Source organism: Scomber japonicus, chromosome 14, assembly GCF_027409825.1.
Source record: "Scomber japonicus isolate fScoJap1 chromosome 14, fScoJap1.pri, whole genome shotgun sequence".
Lineage (NCBI taxonomy): Eukaryota > Metazoa > Chordata > Actinopteri > Scombriformes > Scombridae > Scomber > Scomber japonicus.
The window spans coordinates 2430395-2449466 of record NC_070591.1 but is presented as its reverse complement, the minus strand read 5'-3'; the positions used below and the strand labels follow the sequence as shown (position 1 = coordinate 2449466).

Genomic DNA, 19072 nt, shown 5'->3' with positions numbered 1-19072 from the left:
TCTTGTTTTTGTTTCTGTCACTTTTCCTTCATTCCAGTTTTCAGTCTGATCTATATGTTATGTTTGTTAGTTCAGCTGCTCTCAGTTTGCTTTAAAGTAATAAACAGGATGATTGACAGACTGTTGCATGATTTACTGTAAAATATATATCACAAACCAATAGGTGCTGCTTCTGAGTCCTTTCTTGAATCCTCCTTTTGTTAGCAGCTATAAGTGGACAATACATAATGACACACTAATGCAACCTGGCTCCAAACAACACAAACAGTCAGACGACAGCACAATGAAGTTTCAACTTCTACCCAAAGTGTAGAATCAAGCTAACATCAAAGCAGAAGATACTGTTGTTTTTTCTCCTAGACAGATCTTTATTTGTCATTGTACATAGATACAATGAAAATCTGTTTAGTAGCTCTTCAGTATATAAAAAAAGTGGAATCAATAAATACACAAGATGAAAGACACATTAAAACACATAAAATGACAGTTTAAAAAGGGACAGACAGCAGAAAGTGAGCAGTGCATATGTGGTACATACATTTCAGACTCTTACAGTTAATACTTCTTTACAGGTCATTGTTTTATATATAAATTACAGAAATATTAGTTGCAAAATGTACTTCAAGTATCAAACGTAAAGTATTTATCATGTAAATTGGCTCCACACAGTGTTTTATAGATCATATACATACATACAGTGGGTCTTGAAATGTTTTATGTTTTATTGTTTGACATTATGAAGTCAAAGGGGATTTAATGTGGCTGAAAAGACTCTACTTACTCTACAAAGTGATCTAAATGTATTTCAAACATAAAATACATCATGGGATTTACTAGTAACATCTACATCTGAAAAGTAAGTAGTACCTATAGCTGTGAAATGAATGCAGTGAAGTAGAGAGTAAAATATTTCCCTCTGAAATATAGTGGAGTGGATGAATAAAGAAGCATAAAATTTAAATATTCATGTAAAGTACCTCACAATTGTACTTTATTATATTCCACCCCTGCTGTAAAGAGAACATTTAGTCACTAAAAACTGGTGGGAGCGCTCAGTGGAAAAAAGGTGTACAGATAAGAGAAAAGAGTGACATAAATGAGATAGAGGAAAGTTCATTAGTGTACAGCAGCAGGTGTGAATCTGTTCTCGGTGGTTATCAGGACTCATAAAAAAAAAAAAAACTGTTGACAGTGAATCAACACTTCCGTTCCTGCAGCAGACGAGCCGTGTGGGTTTCTGCTCAGCAGCCTCCACACTGTTCACTGTGGTTTTTCACTTTCACAATACAATGACGGTTACAACCATACACCATCCTGTCTCAGGTTTTTATATTTGTGTTATTAATCTGTGAGAGAAGCAGCTCAAATCCTAAACTCAGAGCTGAGAAACTGACATGATTAAATAAAGGAAGACATTCAAACTCCTGCAGTCTGCTCAGCCCCCACAGTCTGTACTGTGACTCATGGAAAAGAAAGTAGAAGCATTATAAAAAAAAAGCACAAATCCATTTTCATACTAATAACCCAATTTAAATTGGTGGATTCTTGAGCCTGCTGAAGCATCGCCTTGGCATCTGGTCCAAACATAGCAGATGAGACCACAGGCAGCCTGAGTAGACGGGCTCGGTCTTCCCTCTGTAACCGTGACTGAGACAGCCAGAGATGGCGTTTCACCATACAGCGCAAGGCCGGGGCCCAACAGGTCGCCACCGCCTGCTCCTTCATCAACTTGGCCAAAATAGATGACACCTGTTGCACCTCTGCAATTATGCCGGAGTCTCCCACTAACCGGCCGGCCAGCTGGCGTTGGTACAAGGCAAGAATAGCTCTGGCTCTGCTCGGGCAACTCTGTGTCCCCAAGACTGACTTAGTGGGGGACATCAAGGGCCCCAAAGCCTGATCCATGGGAGGAGGAGGTCCACAGCCAATCCTCTCTCGACCATGCACACCTGCCAGCCTTCTGCACAGACCTGACCAACGATGGGCTTCAGACGGCGTAGCAAACTGTTTCAATACCAGATCCTCCATGTCAGGAAGTAGTGGCATTAAAAAAGACTGTGACTGAGTTGGAGTCACGTCATCAAACCGGGAGGCCCTCTGTCCTTGGTCCGCTGGCATGTCAACCACCAATGCTATCGCGGCCCGAGCAAGAAGCTGGTGATAGAGAGGAGAGGTAATGTCCTGCTCGCCCACTAAATGCTGAGACTCCACCCCCTTGAACAGGGAGGAGGGCTTCGTCCTTAGGGTCAATGCCCAAGATGTAAATGTCCCCTTCATAAGACACATCTGACATGGGGGAGACCAGGTGAAGCTCTTCCTGCCCTTGCCAGGTGGGGGCAGTGTTCTGAACAGTAGGCAAGGCTCCAACCGTAGCTGCAGGAGGGGGCCTCCCACTCATGCCCTGACACCCCCTCCAGAGGGATGAAGTGATTGTGCCACTGGGTCACGCAAAGCCACCCTTCTTGGCCGTTTTGTAGTCACAGTGAGAGTGGCTGGACGACAATTTATGCAGAATGTGGGGGCCTGGCTGGCCATGACCATCCTCCATGGGCATCCTTACACTACAGTTCAAACAGGTGTGCCCCACTGGACTAGCCATTCTCCCGCTATACACATGCACTGAAGTATGCCTGCACTGGTGGCACTAATCACCTGATCATACACTGACACGGAAGTCAAGTACAACCCGTGGAGGAGTGTTTTTTTTGTTTTTGTTTTTATGTTTTTTTTGTTTTTACAGACAAACTCAGAGTAAGTGGATACTGTGCACACAATCCGGCTAACACACGCTACTCTTTTGCTTCTCAAGAGAATCACATACAACTGCTTGCAGTGGAAATCAAGAAATCAGAGTGGCCACAGGTGTGGTGCTTATATAGCCCCAGGTTGCTAATCAGTGTGGCCACCACAGGTGATGTGTATTAAAGAGTAATCCACAACAGCTGCCCCTGTGGGGTCAGTCCCCGTACATATGGAATATGTAAGGTGGAGAGATCGTCTTGACACGATAGAGAACGGTTTATTCTTGCAGTAACGTTGCAACCAGCAGTAAGAAAGATGGCTGGTCACTTTGAGTCTTTTTTTCTCATACTCACGAAAGCAATGGCTGTAAGTTTGATCATTTGATGTAATATATAATATAATATGTAATGTTAAATTTAGTATTGTAAAAATTAGCAACGATGTGTATCAGCCTACTGTTAAGGTAAACGGCTCATTTGTGCCGTGTAGTTTTTTATCTATTCTTTAAATATCATTACTGTTTATTAGTTTTCTTTACAGCGTGTCGCTAAGGTTTTGTATTGTCTTTTATTTGCAGGTCACTCGTGGTATTTCAACAGAAAATAAGGAAATAAAGGGAGCAAGACGCTCTGATCCTGGCTCAAGTGTTATACCTGAGTTTGGCTGACTGTTAAACTGTGATAACGTACACGAAGCACATAACACGCAGGGAGACCAGTACAATGGATTTGTATCATTAATAGTTGTATTACTTTCTTGTTGCTGTTTGTTTTATCATCAGTTTTATATGAAGTTGATTTTGCTAATAAAACAAACTGATTTTTTTATTTGTGGTGTTTCTGAAATCTTTCAACTTCTTCTAAATTGCAGTTTTTACCACGACACTGTCTCTGTGCAAAGTTTCAAATAAAACAACCTCCCATGTTTGTTATCATCAATCAGAACAGCAGAACACAAACCATAATGACACAGAAATAGAAACCACTGAGACAAACAAGTCATTTTATACACTGAATGACTTTTGTATTTATGTCTGCTGTATAAATCTAAATACATTTAGTTTCATTATAAATGTTTTAAATGTAAATGCACCAAACTATTTAGTCTGGATAAAACTAGAAGAGCTAATCAGTATTTTAGTGATTTATTTTATATATTTCTTCATTGTACATTCAGAAGTAGAAAAAAATTAAAATAAAATGAATTATGTTGAAGATTATATAACATTTAAAAAATGAAAATATTAATAAAATGCTGAACTCTTCATTTCTCATATTTACATACTTTATGAAGTTATCCTGATATAACAGTTTAATGTTCATATTATACATCAACATGCTTATAGGCGAGGAAAAAAGCAAAATAATATAAACTGTTTTGTTCATGATGACAGTCAGATGAGAACAGCAGCTATGATATTGGTGAAAGTTTGATTGATGTGCAGGGATTGGTCAAGTTACATTTGAGGCTGTATATAAATATATATAGCTGTAAAAACACATATAATATTTAAAAAAAGCAAGTTAATGAAATTTTGATAAACCCCTATTAAAATGGTGGAAGGTAAATTCAGACGTACAATATGTTGTCAACGCTTATGCCTGTGTTGTTTATATAATCTTTTACATGTCGGAGGCAGAAAGGGAGATGGGATTGTTGGTAGATAATGTCTGCTGTATAAATCTAAGTACATTTCATTTAATTATAAATGTTTTAAGCGTAAATGCACCAAACTATTTAGTCTGGATAAAACTACAAGAGCTAATCAGTATTTTAGTGATTTATTTGATATATTTCTTCATTGTACATTCAGAAGTGACTCTATATTGGAAATGAACGAGAGCATCATAAGACTGAAATGAAGTTATATAATCAGTAACTGTTGAGACTTTATTTGTAAATATTCTCTATATTTTTGGGGGTCATATCACATCAAAATCAATACAGAGACACATTTAGAAGAAAAATCAACTCAAACAAATAACTTCATCAAACACAAACACTGTGATGTTACAGTTTATTGAGAATATCATAATTATGAATGAAAAAGAGAAAATGTAACGTTGCAGAATACATTAAACACAAAACAATAAACATAATAAAGGCTTGTATAGAACTAAAAACTAAGTTATATTTTCTGTATTTGCTTTTATTTTCTGTACACATGTCAAAGTTTAAAGCAGGAATAAAACAATCTGAGCTGAAGAAGTAACTGTTAAGGTAAATATAAATGTGTATATATGTATTTATATATTTAGCACAACTGTATCTAACTTGTGCACGAAGAGAGAAAACGTAAAAACAAGCACAACACAACGTCATAAGTGACATTTGTGAAGACTGATCAAAGTGATGAATGAGATGAATTGATGAGATGTGATGGTGAGAAAAGGCGAGCAGGAAACAGTCAGTCAGCATGTGTGCAGTTGGTGGACGGTCCCTAGTTTCTGAGGATCATCAGCAGAGAGAGTCCACAGCAGTACACCAGACTCTTCACTATCAGCACTGTGTACAGCACACAGAGCAGCAGCACCCTGCACTGAGACTGGAAGAGCACTGACACACACACACACACACACACACACACACACACACACACACACACACACACACACAGGTCTGTTCAACTGTGGACATTTCATCACAATATCATCACATTTTCTTCACTATAACTTGGACTTTTCCACACGGGACGAGCAGCTTTACATGAAGACAGGGGTCCACTACAGTTTGACTGACAGCTCAAAGGCCCTTATTAAATACAACAAGTCAGGGCCAGACCCAGCTTTTTAGGGGCCCTCAACAGGATTTGACTTCCTGTTTTTGACTTCAAATAACTTTTGAATCCACAACTAATAAACTACAATTTATAACAATTCAAATCACTCAAGTATAAAACACACAGGTTACCATAGATGTGAAGTTTTTCCCACTTGGATGAAGAATAATTCCACAACAAGCTAACAAACTAATCTCTGATATATTATGGTGTGTGTACTGTTTGCTGCTGGGCAGGTAGTGTACAGTGGCTTTATCAGGAAACAGCTGCTGCTGCTGGAAACACTGAGACTGAACCAGACAGGAAATGTGCTGCGAAACCACAACTAGCAGCTAAAAGAGGCTCAAAAGCTCATTTAGTCATTAGATTCTTTCTCTATATAAAACTATTGATTAGTGCAGCTTTAAGATAGACTCCCTAAACTTGTTGTATCACCCTCAAAGCCTAAAATGTAGTCTAGCTCCTCCAAAAGGTGTTACTAGTCAGCCTGTGCAGTGAAAGCTCTCTCAGTGGGACTTGTTGTGCTGTGGGACACTCTAACAGAATCAGGGAGTGTATGTTTAAATCCTTCAATGATGAGCAGAAAGTGAACAGACTGATATGAAGCCCTAACTGCAGCAGGACATTGGAGCTGTCAGAGCATGCAGAGAGGCAGCAGGTGATCTTACAGTCAGCTTGCTGCAGAGCTGGCAGGTCTGCTGGCTCTCTCTCTGGAGGACAGGAGGCTGCTGGAGCTGGAACCTCTGAAACAGAAAAGGAGTCAAATGTTTGGAGTTGCAGTGAGAAATGTCAGCGCTCTGCTCCTCTGCTCTCTCTGACAGCGTCTCCAGATGAAGCTGAATCACTGCTGAACACAGTCACCAAGCCTTCATTACCTTGTTCTGTTTGGGCCGTCACTGTGCCAGACTCGTGCTCGACGTAGCAGCGGTATTTATATGTGCTGTCCCCTTGCTGATGGAGCAGCAGGATGGAGGCGCTGCGTCCCGGCTCTCTGAGCTCCAGCTGCTCCTCAGCAGAGGTCAGCTCCTCCAGCGGGCCGTTCTTCTTCTGTCTTTTCCAGGAGAACTGGACCAGAGGAGGAGACATGGCTGAGGCCAGACACAGCAGGGAGCTCTTCCCCTCCAGGTGGGCTCTGGATGCTGCTGGGTACACGCTCACCACGGGCTTCACTACCTGCTCATCTGAAGTTTGACAGCAGCAACAAGCAGCACAGACACACATTCACACAGTCAACAGCAGCTTACAGCACTGCACTGCATTCAGTCTGATCCTGGAAACTACATGATCACTAAACTACTCATCAATACACCACAAACATCATCTACTGGACACTGGATCAATAATCATATCAGACTAAAGCATCATGGAAGCTCATCATATGTCATATAGAAAGATTCAAACACAATGTACCACTCTTTATCAATATTTACCACAACATTAATTACTAATATAATAACATTTGTAAAACTGAACATATATCATGACATAACAGCCTCATAGAAAATACATTTGTTCATGATTATAGTGTTTTATATAAAATATATTTACAACCATATAGTTTAATGAATTCAAAGCAAATCAATTTATCAATAATTTAATTTATTTTCATGACTTTTATCTTTTATTAAAAACAATTGCTACATCATGTTTAATGTGTAAAAAACATTTTTCTCTTTAAAATAGATTTTTTTTTCATTTGTTAAAATAAATGATTGGAAATTACATATAAAATACATTTTCTAATAATTATAGTGTTTTATATAAAATATAATTACCACTATATGCTTTATTCAATTAAAACAGAATCAATATATTAAAAGTTATATTTTTCATCATGAAACATTTTTAAGTTTGATATAAAACACAATCACCTCAACATGTAGAAATATGTCAAATATAATATAATGCAACATAATATAATATGATGACATTTGTCTTTGTAAAATTAAAAGTATAGTTTTATTACTTGGTTAAAATATATTATATTCATATTACATTTGTAAATGATTATAATGTTTTATATGAAGTATATTTACCACCATATACTTTAATCTAATCAGTCACACAATTCATCAATAGTTTTAAATATTTCAGCTTTTATATAAAATATAATTAACACATGTTCAGATGTATCAAATAAATATAAGAATAATATATTTTAAATTACATTAAGTATGTTTTCTTATTTATTATATTTTCTACATACTCTTAAATATTCTTAACATTATATCTTTGACATCAATTAAACACTTTAATTTTAAATTATATTTATTGTAATAACATTCATCTATTTTACCTTCATGCATTAATATATTTTCTACTAAAAACATATTTATCATCATAAAAACACAATTATCATGAGATACATTTGACCATTTACAAATATATAGTGTATATTTAACACACAATATATTTCTGACTATTTGCTTCTAAAATGACATTTAGGAACATTTATTAAATGATGTTTCACATCATATATCATCTTGTTTTTAACAAACAGCAGCTGCTGCTGAATCACTGAGATGATTAAATCCTGTTTATTTGTAACATTACTGATATCAGACTTTTTGGCTGGAAACAAACTTTGATGTGATGCATAAATAAAGAATAACTTGTGGTGTGCAGTGAGATTTGAAGCTCTTTTCAGGAGTTATTGATTAGTTTGATGTAAGAATGGCTGCATGAAGAATTCTCTACTAAATATGACAAAACTAACATGTAAAGCCTGAAGCAGCAGAAACTAAAACTACAAACACATTTTCAACTTGTTCAATAAAACAACTGAAGGAAAATGAAAGTTTAGACTTACCTACAAACAGTTTAGTTCCAGAGACAAAGATGAGGTAGTAGTTTCCTGACACACAGTGAAAAAGCGTCGTACAAAAACCTGTCTGCTGTTGAGTGTCAGCTGAGGTGAAATAATCCACATTTTTAAGCAGAATCATATTTCATCTCCATAATGTGTTTGTCTAATGTTCATATCAACATGACCGTCTCTTCTTTTATTTGATTTTAGCCACATTAGCAGTGTGACTATATGGATACTAATGTCAGTCAGCTGTTCGGTCCTCCACTTAAGTGCAGATGGATTGGATCTGATTCTGGATCAAAGGACGGATGGATTGTAATTAAATGTTGTTCAGACGTTCACGGTCCCCAGAGGATTCAATTATTGATTTGACCTGGGCTGTGGTTTACTGCTCTCTTCCTGTCACAAGCACTGTTTGACATCTGGAGGTTTTTGTACAGGCTGCAGGGATCATTTCTCACTGTGGGACCCACGTTTATAACAGGAGCAGTAGTAGGTGGCTGAATGTGAAACTTGAACTGTCTGGATCTGCAACTCATAGATGGTCTGATTCTTTGCAGCTGAGAAATCATCTTTCTGAGGATGATTGAAATAACCTTTACCTACTGTACCACCATCACTGATTCTAATGCCCAGAATCCCTGTGAATGTTTCTGTGTCTTTCTTCTGGTACCAGTATACTTCATAACTACTGTCACACTGCTCAGTTCCTCGACAGCTGAAGGAAACATTTACACCAGCTTTCCTGGTCAATGTTAAATCATCCTGAATCAGCTGTGCTGCCATGGCAACCAGCGCTGTAGAGAAACAGACACACAGATGAAGGTCAGTGTGACAGTGTTTGTTAAAGGTTGAGTTTGTGGGCTCCTGATTGGCTGGAAACACTCACCTGAACACAGACAGCACAGAGCAGCAGCTGGGAGGAAAAGCATTTTGTGAAGTGGTGTTTCCTCTGGTGAACCTGGGGAGAAGTGGCGCTCTGATGCAGCTGAGGCCAAACAAGGACGAGCTGTGAGATCAGACGAGGGCCACGTGGTTTCTAACAGGTCCTCAAACCTCCCATCAGCCCCTGCAGCGGACACATAAGGCTGCTGCTGTGTGGTTTTCCGCTGAGTTTTTCATATTGCAAAATCTACAATAAGAGAAAATTCAGCCTGTTTTCGAATAAATAAATATTTAATCATGTTCATTAAATCAAAGTTTGGCATAAATAACAACCTGCAGCAGTCTACATGCACAGCTGTTTTCAAAAGTAACTCTGCCTCTTTTTATTATATAATATTTATAATATACTTTACACTCCCTCCATTGGCTTCCTGTCCTTTATAGAATTGATTTTAAACTTTTAATGTTTGTTTTTAACGCTCTTAACGGCCTCACCCCATCGTATTTATCTGAGCTTTTAACTGTTCGTAATCCTGGTAGAGCTCTGAGGTCAACAAATCAACTCTTGCAGGTCAAAGTACAAACCCTGGGGTGACCGAGCCTTTTCTGTTGCTGCCCCCAGGCTCTGGAATAAGCTCCCCGCCGAGATGACCTGAGCCTCTTCAAGTCCAGGCTAAAAACCTACTTTTTTAGGATGGCTTTTAATACCCAGTAGTATGACACTTCTATCTTATTTTATCTTATTTGATTTTGTTGTATTTTATTGCTTTCACTGTTATTCTATTGTTTTTAATTGTTTTAACTTATTCCTCTCTTTATTTATTACCTGCTGTAAAATACTTTGGTACACCGAAAGGACTGTTGTAAAGGGCTGTATAAATAAAGTACATTTACATTTTACATTTACATTATATGATATATTATTATTGTTGTTTACATGTTTTATGACACTTTAAACCTATAGTTTACATCTCATTCTACACTTTATATCACATTACCTCTATCTGCTGTGTGCTGCTGCTGTCAGTAATAAAACCTTTACACTGCTGCCATCTGGTGGCTGCAACAACACATTGCTTCTACTACTACTAGTCTCTTCATAGTTTTGTTTTCATGGCCCCAAATGTGTATAAAGAGTATAAATGTCTTATATATGTGTATGTATGTATCATGTGAACAGTTAAACTGAGAGTTGACCCATAGAGTTGATGTGTGATTCTTTTTAGTTGCAGAGTTTTCAGATGTTTTGTAAGGTCATCGTTGGACTCTGGGTGAAATGTCTCCCTATTATAATAAGTATTGATCCTCTTATTGAACCTTTATCTAATTTTGGTTGAATTGTGATAGGAATGGTATTTATTTTGGATAGTTTTTTAATTTTCAATCTAATTTACAACATTTATATATAAATAAATTGTTAAATACACTTGTAATACATGTTTGGTGTTTTATATTAATGCTTTTTATACTAAACATAATGTAAAATAATGCTAATCTGGAAATTATGAAGTCAAGCATAATTACACTGAATAACTTATGTGATATACGTGCACACATACCAATCATAAGTGAATTATAAAAGTCAGTAGTCGTAATAAATGAAGAGCTGTTGGGGAGCTGAAAGAGCCAAATGATGTGACTCACTCAAAAGAGCCGGTGTTCCCATCACTAACACGACTCAATAGATTAAAGTTCATGAATATTTTACAAACTGCTCTGAGACTGGAGTGTGTTCACCTACTACTGAGGGATAAAGAGTGTGTGATGTGCTTAGAAAGCAAAGACACCACATGTAGAGAAAAGTGGAAATCGGTGGAAACAGGTGAGGTCTAAATCAAAGCAGGAAGCAGAAAGGTAAAGACTTAGAGGGATGTACTGTAGAAGAGGAGAGAGGACAGACACACACACACAGAGGTCAGGAGAGGTGACTGAGAAAGGAGGAGTAACAGGCAGGAAACTGTAATCACTCATCAATTTAGTGTGAATGATGAAATCAGTTAAAACATGCTCTCAAACATCTGCTGCTTATCTTGGCAGGTAAGACATGACGGTGTACCTGCTTCCTTATTTTGTATGGTAATTACAGCCAATCACACAATACACTGTGTTTTTATTTCAAAGGGTCTTATAGGCTGTGTTCAGACAGCCCTGTGTGAAAAACTCAACTCCCTCATTCATTTGAAAGGAGAAAGTCCAGTGATGCAGTGAGGGTGCCTAGCATGGATTTATTAAGGAGAAGTGGATACCGCCTTCAAAGATGGTGCCCCATTCATTCCTGTGGCTGAATCCAAATGTCCAGAGTCACTGCTCTAAACTGGTGTGTGTGTGTCTGGGAAGTGTGTGAGGAGTGAAGGTCGCCCTGGGTGAGATATTAGATTGGATTCCCCACATTAATGATAAACACAATTATGTTTACAACAACAACAACAAGAAATAACTTCCAAAACAGCAGCAGTCAGATTGGGTGGAGGTAAATGAGCAGCTGAGGGCCTCTTCAGCAGCAGAAAGAGTTATAGATGAGGTAGACAGAGCACTTGGAGTCCTTTCAGTAGCAGAGAGAGGTTGGGATGTGGTGGATGGACGGTTTGGGCTCCCTTGTAAATACTTATAAAATAATCTGTTGAAATATGAAACAAACCAGACATGCGCCATACTCAAACATTAAGTAAGATGTATGTCACACACAAGCATGAACAAACACACCCACACGTAGTTAATGAAGGTGAAACAAAAGCAACATAATCAATGTAATGCAAACACTAACACAGACAGGTTGAATGAAAAGGCCTTTAATAAACCAAAACCCCAAAACAGGCTCATAATCTGACAATATGAAAGCAGCCAGAACAAGCACACAGTTTGCCCAACAATTTCTAATCAAAGTTTGAATTGATATGTTTTTCAGGTTGGGACTAACTGTGCTGTGTTGTGTTGTTTAAACTTCTTTTTAAACATGAATTAAAAATGTTAACTTGCAAATCAACCTGTAGCTGTTGCTCTTGAATTATGATCTATAATCTTACCACACTATGATTAATCTTCACAGTGTGTTAATGTTATGTGATAGCATGTTATCATTCATCAGCTTTTATGATTTTTCTTTTTACATTTAGTTTCCCTGAGATATTGATGAAGAATTTCTCCACTGAAATAAAACCCAGCAGCAGTCACAGTGTGAACAAAGCCTTTGTTAAAATCATCACATTACACCTTTTAACTGTATTCACTGAATGACTTAGGCAGCCTGTAACCTTTATATCTGCTGGCTGGGAAATACAATAAAGCTTTCCACCCTACATTTTTAACTTGGCCAGCTAACTGCCTTTATCCTAGAAATACTCTCACTCTTACCCTCTGAACACAAATAACATTACCAACATGACAAAGTAAAATGCTGTTAAACTAAACTGAACAAACTACTGTGGTGGTTGAACACTGACTAAATATTTCATGGTCTTTATTGACTCAATGTGTGTTACTGCTAACTGTTAACAAACATTACAATAACACTAGCGCTGTTAGCACCAACGCTGCTAACGGTCGCTAACGTTAGCGGTTGCTAACGGCTGCTAATGCTAACAAAGCGCTAACGTTTTTGTTTAACTCACTGACTCTACCGGTTAATAAAGTTATATTGATATGAAAACAAATTGCAGTTAACAACTCGCCAAGACTTTCTTCGGCATAGAGCAGCAGAATTGTGACAGCTCGAGGTTTTATTTCCTTTTCTAGGGGTTTGATGATTCTGGGTTCATCTCTATCAGTCTGGGTGCTGCTCTTTTATAGTCAATGAACTGGTTTAACTTTTATTATATTATTACGGTTAAAATACGGTTTATTTTTTAATTGTATTAATTTATTATTTAAATCATGTCCACATAAATTCACCTATTCTCAATCAAGTAATCTATTTTATCTAATTTATCTAATTTCAGTGTTTTGGTAACCATGGGTTACAATTGCACCCAGAGTCCAACGATGACCTTATAAAACATCTGAAAACTCTGCAACTAAAAAGAATTAACATCAACTCTATGGGTCAACTCTTAGTTTTACTGTACACATGATACATACTTACACATTTATACTCTTTATACACATTTGGGGCCATGAAAACAAAACTATGAAGAGACTAGTAGTAGTAGAAGCACTGTGTTGTTGCAGCCACCAGATGGCAGCAGTGTGAAGGTTTTATCAGAGCCGTCTATAGAGAGAGTATGGACAACTCCACAACAGGGGCCATGTTGTCACCATGGACATGGGGTACATCTTATACACTGTGTCCTATTCACCAGTAAAATGCAGAGAGAGGTTGGATCTGAATATGATCATAGGCGGAGGTGAGAAGTAATGAAGTATTTGTACTTGGTTACTGTACTTAAGTAGATATTTCAGGTATCTGTACTTTACTTGAGTATTTTTTCCTACAACTTTTGACTTTCCCTCCTGACATTTGAACACAGATATCTGTACTTTCTACTCCTTACATTGTTAAACAGGTTTGTTACTTTGTTTATAAAAAGAAGACATGACGTGTAATTAAATGATAGAAACCATGTTAGTTTTCTTTTGTTGTGTTTGCTCCGTGTCCCCCGGTAAGATGCCCCCCTGGGTGACTGCTCATATCTAAATGTGCTACTGGAAGGAAAGTCCAACAATGTGCAGACAGAGTAGGAATATGACAGCAGCAGGAAGACTCCTATCATATGAACACATGCTGTGCACAGTTTACGCAGCTCCATTATAACATCTGTGACAGTGAGTGAGTCAGTGAGGAGAGATTAACACTTTAATTAATTGAATGAGTACTTCTACTTTTACCACTTTTTTTAAATACAAGTAGCCATCTGTACTTCTACTAGTATACAGAAGGTGAGTACATTTGCCACCTCTGATCAGAGATCTGTAAAAGGCCGTCCACTAAGAATAATAACTATAACAAATATATGACTCTGGGTTTTATTACTGACAGCAGCAGCACACAGCAGATAGAGGTAATGTAATATAAAGTGGAGAACGAGATTTAAACTATAGGTTTAAAGTGTCATAAAATGTCTGAAATACATTAATGAGTAAAGTATTTTATAAATATTATATAATAAAAAGAGGCAGAGTTACTTTTGGAAACAGCTGAACGTGTAGACTGCTGCAGGTTGTTATTGATGCCAAACTTTGATTTAAGAACAGGATGCACTTTATCTTATTATAGATTTTGCCATATCAAAATTATAGTTGAAAAATATTATTAAAATAATTAACACTAGACTATTTTTCCACTCAGAGGAAAACCACATAGCAGCAGCAGCAGCCTTATGTGTCCGCTGCAGGGGCTGATGGGAGGTTTGAGGACCTGTTAGAAACCACGTGGCCCTCGTCTGATCTCACAGCTCGTCCTTGTTTGGCCTCAGCTGCATCAGAGCGCCACTTCTCCCCAGGTTCACCAGAGGAAACACCACTTCACAAAATGCTTTTCCTCCCAGCTGCTGCTCTGTGCTGTCTGTGTTCAGGTGAGTGTTTCCAGCCAATCAGGAGCCCACAAACTCAACCTTTAACAAACACTGTCACACTGACCTTCATCTGTGTGTCTGTTTCTCTACAGCGCTGGTTGCCATGGCAGCACAGCTGATTCAGGACGATTTAACATTGACCAGGAGAGCTGGTGAAAATGTCTCCTTCAGCTGTCGAGGAACTGAGCAGTGTGACAGTCGTTATGAAGTATACTGGTACCAGAAGAAAGACACAGAAACATTCACAAGGATTCTGGGCATTGACATGAGTAGTGGTGGTACAGTAGGTAAAGATTATTTCAATCATCCTCAGAAAGATGATTTCTCAGCTGAACAGAAAGAGAACAACTATGAGTTGCAGATCCAGACAGTTCAACTCTCACATTCAGCCACCTACTACTGCTCCTGTTGGTATGAAGAGTCCCACAGTGAGAAATGATCCCTGTAGCCTGTACAAAAACCTCCAGATGTCAAACAGTGCTTGTGACAGGAAGAGAGCAGTAAACCACAGCCCAGGTCAAATCAATAATTGAATCCTCTGGGGACCGTGAACGTCTGAACAACATTTAATTACAATCCATCCGTCCTTTGATCCAGAATCAAATCCAATCCATCTGCACTTAAGTGGAGGACCGACCAGCTGACTGACATTAGTATCCATATAGTCACACTGCTAATGTGGCTAAAATCACATAAAAGAAGAGACAGTCATGTTGATATGAACATTAGACAAACACATCATGGAGATGAAATATGATTCTGCTTAAAAATGTGGATTATTTCACCTCAGCTGACACTCAACAGCAGACAGGTTTTTGTACGACGCTTTTTCACTGTGTGTCAGGAGAGTACTACTTCATCTTTGGCTCTGGAACTAAACTGTTTGTAGGTAAGTCTAAACTTTGATTTTCCTTCAGTTGTTTTATTGAACAAGTTGAAAATGTGTTTGTAGTTTTAGTTTCTGCTGCTTCAGGCTTTACATGTTAGTTTTGTCATATTTAGTAGAGAAGTCTTCATGCAGCCATTCTTACATCAAACTAATCAATAACTCCTGAAAAGAGCTTCAAATCTCACTGCACACCACAAGTTATTCTTTATTTATGCATCACATCAAAGTTTGTTTCCAGCCAAAAAGTCTGATATCAGTAATGTTACAAATAAACAGGATTTAATCATCTCAGTGATTCAGCAGCAGCTGCTGTTTGTTAAAAACAAGATGATATATGATGTGAAACATCATTTAATAAATGTTCCTAAATGTCATTTTAGAAGCAAATAGTCAGAAATATATTGTGTGTTAAATATACACTATATATTTGTAAATGGTGAAATGTATCTCATGATATTTGTGTTTTTATGATGATAAATATGTTTTTAGTAGAAAATATATTAATGCATGAAGGTAAAATAGATTAATGTTATTACAATAAATATCATTTAAAATTAAAGTGTTTAATTGCTGTCAAAGATATAATGTTAAGAATATTTAAGAGTATATAGAAAATATAATAAATAAGAAAACATACTTATTGTAATTTGAAATATATTATTCTTATATTTATTTGATAAATCTGAACATGTGTTAATTATATTTTATATAAAAGCTGAAATATTTAAAACTATTGATGAATTGTGTGACTGATTAGATTAAAGTATATGGTGGTAAATATACTTCATATAAAACCTTATAATCATTTACAAATGTAATATGAATATAATATATTTTAACCAAGTAATAAAACTATGCTTTTAATTTTACAAAGACAAATGTCATCATATTATATTATGTTGCATTATATTATATTTGACATATTTCTACATGTTGAGGTGATTGTGTTTTATATCAAACTTAAAAATGTTTCATGATGAAAAATATAACTTTTAATATATTGATTCTGTTTTAATTGAATAAAGCATATAGTGGTAATTATATTTTATATAAAACACTATAATTATTAGAAAACTTATTTTATATATAATTTCCAATCATTTATTTTAACAAATGGAAAAAAAATCTATTTTAAAGAGAAACATGTTTTTTACACATTAAACACGATGTAGCAATTGTTTTTAATAAAAGATAAAAGTCATGAAAATAAATAAAACTATTGATAAATTGATTTGCTTTGAATTTATTAAACTATATGGTTGTAAATATATTTTATATAAAACACTATAATCATGAACAAATGTATTTTATATGAGGCTGTTATGTCATGATATATGTTCAGTTTTACAAATGTTATTATATTAGTAATTAATGTAGTGGTAAATATTGATAAAGAGTGGTACATTGTGTTTGAATCTTTCTATATGACATATGATGAGCTTCCATGATGCTTTAGTCTGATATGATTATTGATCCAGTGTCCAGTAGATGATGTTTGTGGTGTATTGATGAGTAGTTTAGTGATCATGTAGTTTCCAGGATCAGACTGAATGCAGTGCAGTGCTGTAAGCTGCTGTTGACTGTGTGAATGTGTGTCTGTGCTGCTTGTTGCTGCTGTCAAACTTCAGATGAGCAGGTAGTGAAGCCCGTGGTGAGCGTGTACCCAGCAGCATCCAGAGCCCACCTGGAGGGGAAGAGCTCCCTGCTGTGTCTGGCCTCAGCCATGTCTCCTCCTCTGGTCCGGTTCTCCTGGAAAAGACAGAAGAAGAACGGCCCGCTGGAGAATGTGACCTCTGCTGAGGGAGAGCAGCTGGAGCTCAGAGAGCCGGGACGCAGCGCCTCCATCCTGCTGCTCCATCAGCAAGAGGACAGCACATATAAATACAGCTGCCACGTCAAGCACGAGAGGGAGACAGTGACGACCCAAACAGAACAAGGTAATGAAGGCTTGGTGACTGTGTTCAGCAGTGATTCAGCTTCATCTGGAGACGCTGTCAGAGAGAGCAGAGGAGCAGAGCACTGCAACTCCAAACATTTGACTCCTTTTCTGTTTCAGAGGTTCCAGCTCCAGCAGCCTCCTGTCCTCCAGAGAGAGAGCCAGCAGACCTGCCAGCTCTGCAGCAAGCTGACTGTAAGATCACCTGCTGCCTCTCTGCATGCTCTGACAGCTCCAATGTCCTGCTGCAGTTAGGGCTGCATATCAGTCTGTTCACTTTCTGCTCATCATTGAAGGATTTAAACATACACTCCCTGATTCTGTTAGAGTGTCCCACAGCACAACAAGTCCCACTGAGAGAGCTTTCACTGCACAGGCTGACTAATAATACCTTTTAGGGGAGCTAGACTACATTTTAGGCTTTGAGGGTGATACAACAAGTTTAGGGAGTCTATCTTAAAGCTGCACTAATCAATAGTTTTATATAAAGAAAGAATCTAATGACTAAATGAGCTTTTGAGCCTCTTTTAGCTGCTAGTTGTGGTTTTGCAGCACATTTCCTGTCTGGTTCAGTCTCAGTGTTTCCAGCAGCAGCAGCAGCAGCTGTTTCCTGATAAAGCCACTGTACACTACCTGCCCAGCAGCAAACAACACACACACCATAATATGTCAGAGATGAGTTTGTTAGCTTGTTGTGGAGTTATTCTGCATCCAAGTGGGAAAAACTTCACATCTATGGTAACCTGTGTGTTTTATATTTGATTGATTTGAATTGTTATAAATTGTAGTTTATTAGTTGTGGATTCAAAAGTTATTTGAACTGAAAAACAGGAAGTCAAATCCTGTTGAGGGCCCCTAAAAAGCTGGGTCCGGCCCTGACTTGTTGTATTTATTAAGAGCCTTTGAGCTGTCAGTCAAACTGTAGTGGACCCCTGTCTTCATGTAAAGTTGCTCGTCCCGTGTGGAAAAGTCCAAGTTATAGTGAAGAAAATGTGATGATATTGTGATGAAATGTCCACAGTTGAACAGACCTGTGTGTGTGTGTGTGTGTGTGTGTGTGTGTGTGTGTGTGTGTGTGTGTGTGTCTGTGTGTCTGTGTGTGTGTGTGTCAGTGCTCTTCCAGTCTCAGTGCAGGGTGCTGCTGCTCTGTGTGCTGTACACAGTGCTGATAGTGAAGAGTCTGGTGTACTGCTGTGGACTCTCTCTGCTGATGATCCTCAGAAACTAGGGACCGTCCACCAACTGCACACATGCTGACTGACTGTTTCCTGCTCGCCTTTTCTCACCATCACATCTCATCAATTCATCTCATTCATCACTTTGATCAGTCTTCACAAATGTCACTTATGACGTTGTGTTGTGCTTGTTTTTACGTTTTCTCTCTTCGTGCACAAGTTAGATACAGTTGTGCTAAATATATAAATACATATATACACATTTATATTTACCTTAACAGTTACTTCTTCAGCTCAGATTGTTTGATTCCTGCTTTAAACTTTGGCATGTGTACAGAAAATAAAAGCAA

At 37.6% G+C, this 19072-nt stretch overlaps 2 protein-coding genes across 2 annotated transcripts; one reads left to right on the top strand and one right to left on the bottom strand.

Annotated features, from left to right (window-relative positions):
- Nucleotides 1-6310: 6310 nt before the first annotated feature.
- LOC128373249 (uncharacterized) lies at nt 6311-9275 on the bottom strand. Its single transcript, XM_053333540.1, has 4 exons — nt 9220-9275; nt 8804-9127; nt 8331-8375; nt 6311-6702 (listed from the first exon to the last, which is right to left on the bottom strand). Exons 1-4 carry the CDS (start codon nt 9260-9262, stop codon nt 6311-6313), a joined length of 804 nt encoding a protein of 267 aa, XP_053189515.1. The 5' UTR covers nt 9263-9275.
- Nucleotides 9276-14664: 5389 nt separating this feature from the next.
- Nucleotides 14665-18191, top strand: LOC128372851 (uncharacterized). Its single transcript, XM_053333036.1, has 5 exons — nt 14665-14722; nt 14815-15150; nt 15567-15611; nt 17240-17548; nt 17668-18191. Exons 1-5 carry the CDS (start codon nt 14680-14682, stop codon nt 17943-17945), a joined length of 1011 nt encoding a protein of 336 aa, XP_053189011.1. The 5' UTR covers nt 14665-14679; the 3' UTR covers nt 17946-18191.
- The last annotated feature ends 881 nt before the right edge of the window (nt 18192-19072 follow it).

What these genes read in the sequence shown, in the direction of transcription:
- LOC128372851 (XM_053333036.1), top strand. Translation starts at nt 14,680, where the DNA reads ATGCTTTTCCTCCCAGCTGCTGCTCTGTGCTGTCTGTGTTCAG. An exon ending in TGGAACTAAACTGTTTGTAG is followed by an intron (nt 15,612 to 17,239) that starts GTAAGTCTAAAC and finishes GTCAAACTTCAG; the next exon opens with ATGAGCAGGTAGTGAAGCCC. An exon ending in GACGACCCAAACAGAACAAG is followed by an intron (nt 17,549 to 17,667) that starts GTAATGAAGGCT and finishes TTTCTGTTTCAG; the next exon opens with AGGTTCCAGCTCCAGCAGCC.
- LOC128373249 (XM_053333540.1), bottom strand. Translation starts at nt 9,262, where the DNA reads ATGCTTTTCCTCCCAGCTGCTGCTCTGTGCTGTCTGTGTTCAG. An exon ending in CTACTGCTCCTGTTATAAAC is followed by an intron (nt 8,376 to 8,803) that starts GTGGGTCCCACA and finishes ACTGTGTGTCAG; the next exon opens with GAAACTACTACCTCATCTTT. An exon ending in TGGAACTAAACTGTTTGTAG is followed by an intron (nt 6,703 to 8,330) that starts GTAAGTCTAAAC and finishes GTCAAACTTCAG; the next exon opens with ATGAGCAGGTAGTGAAGCCC.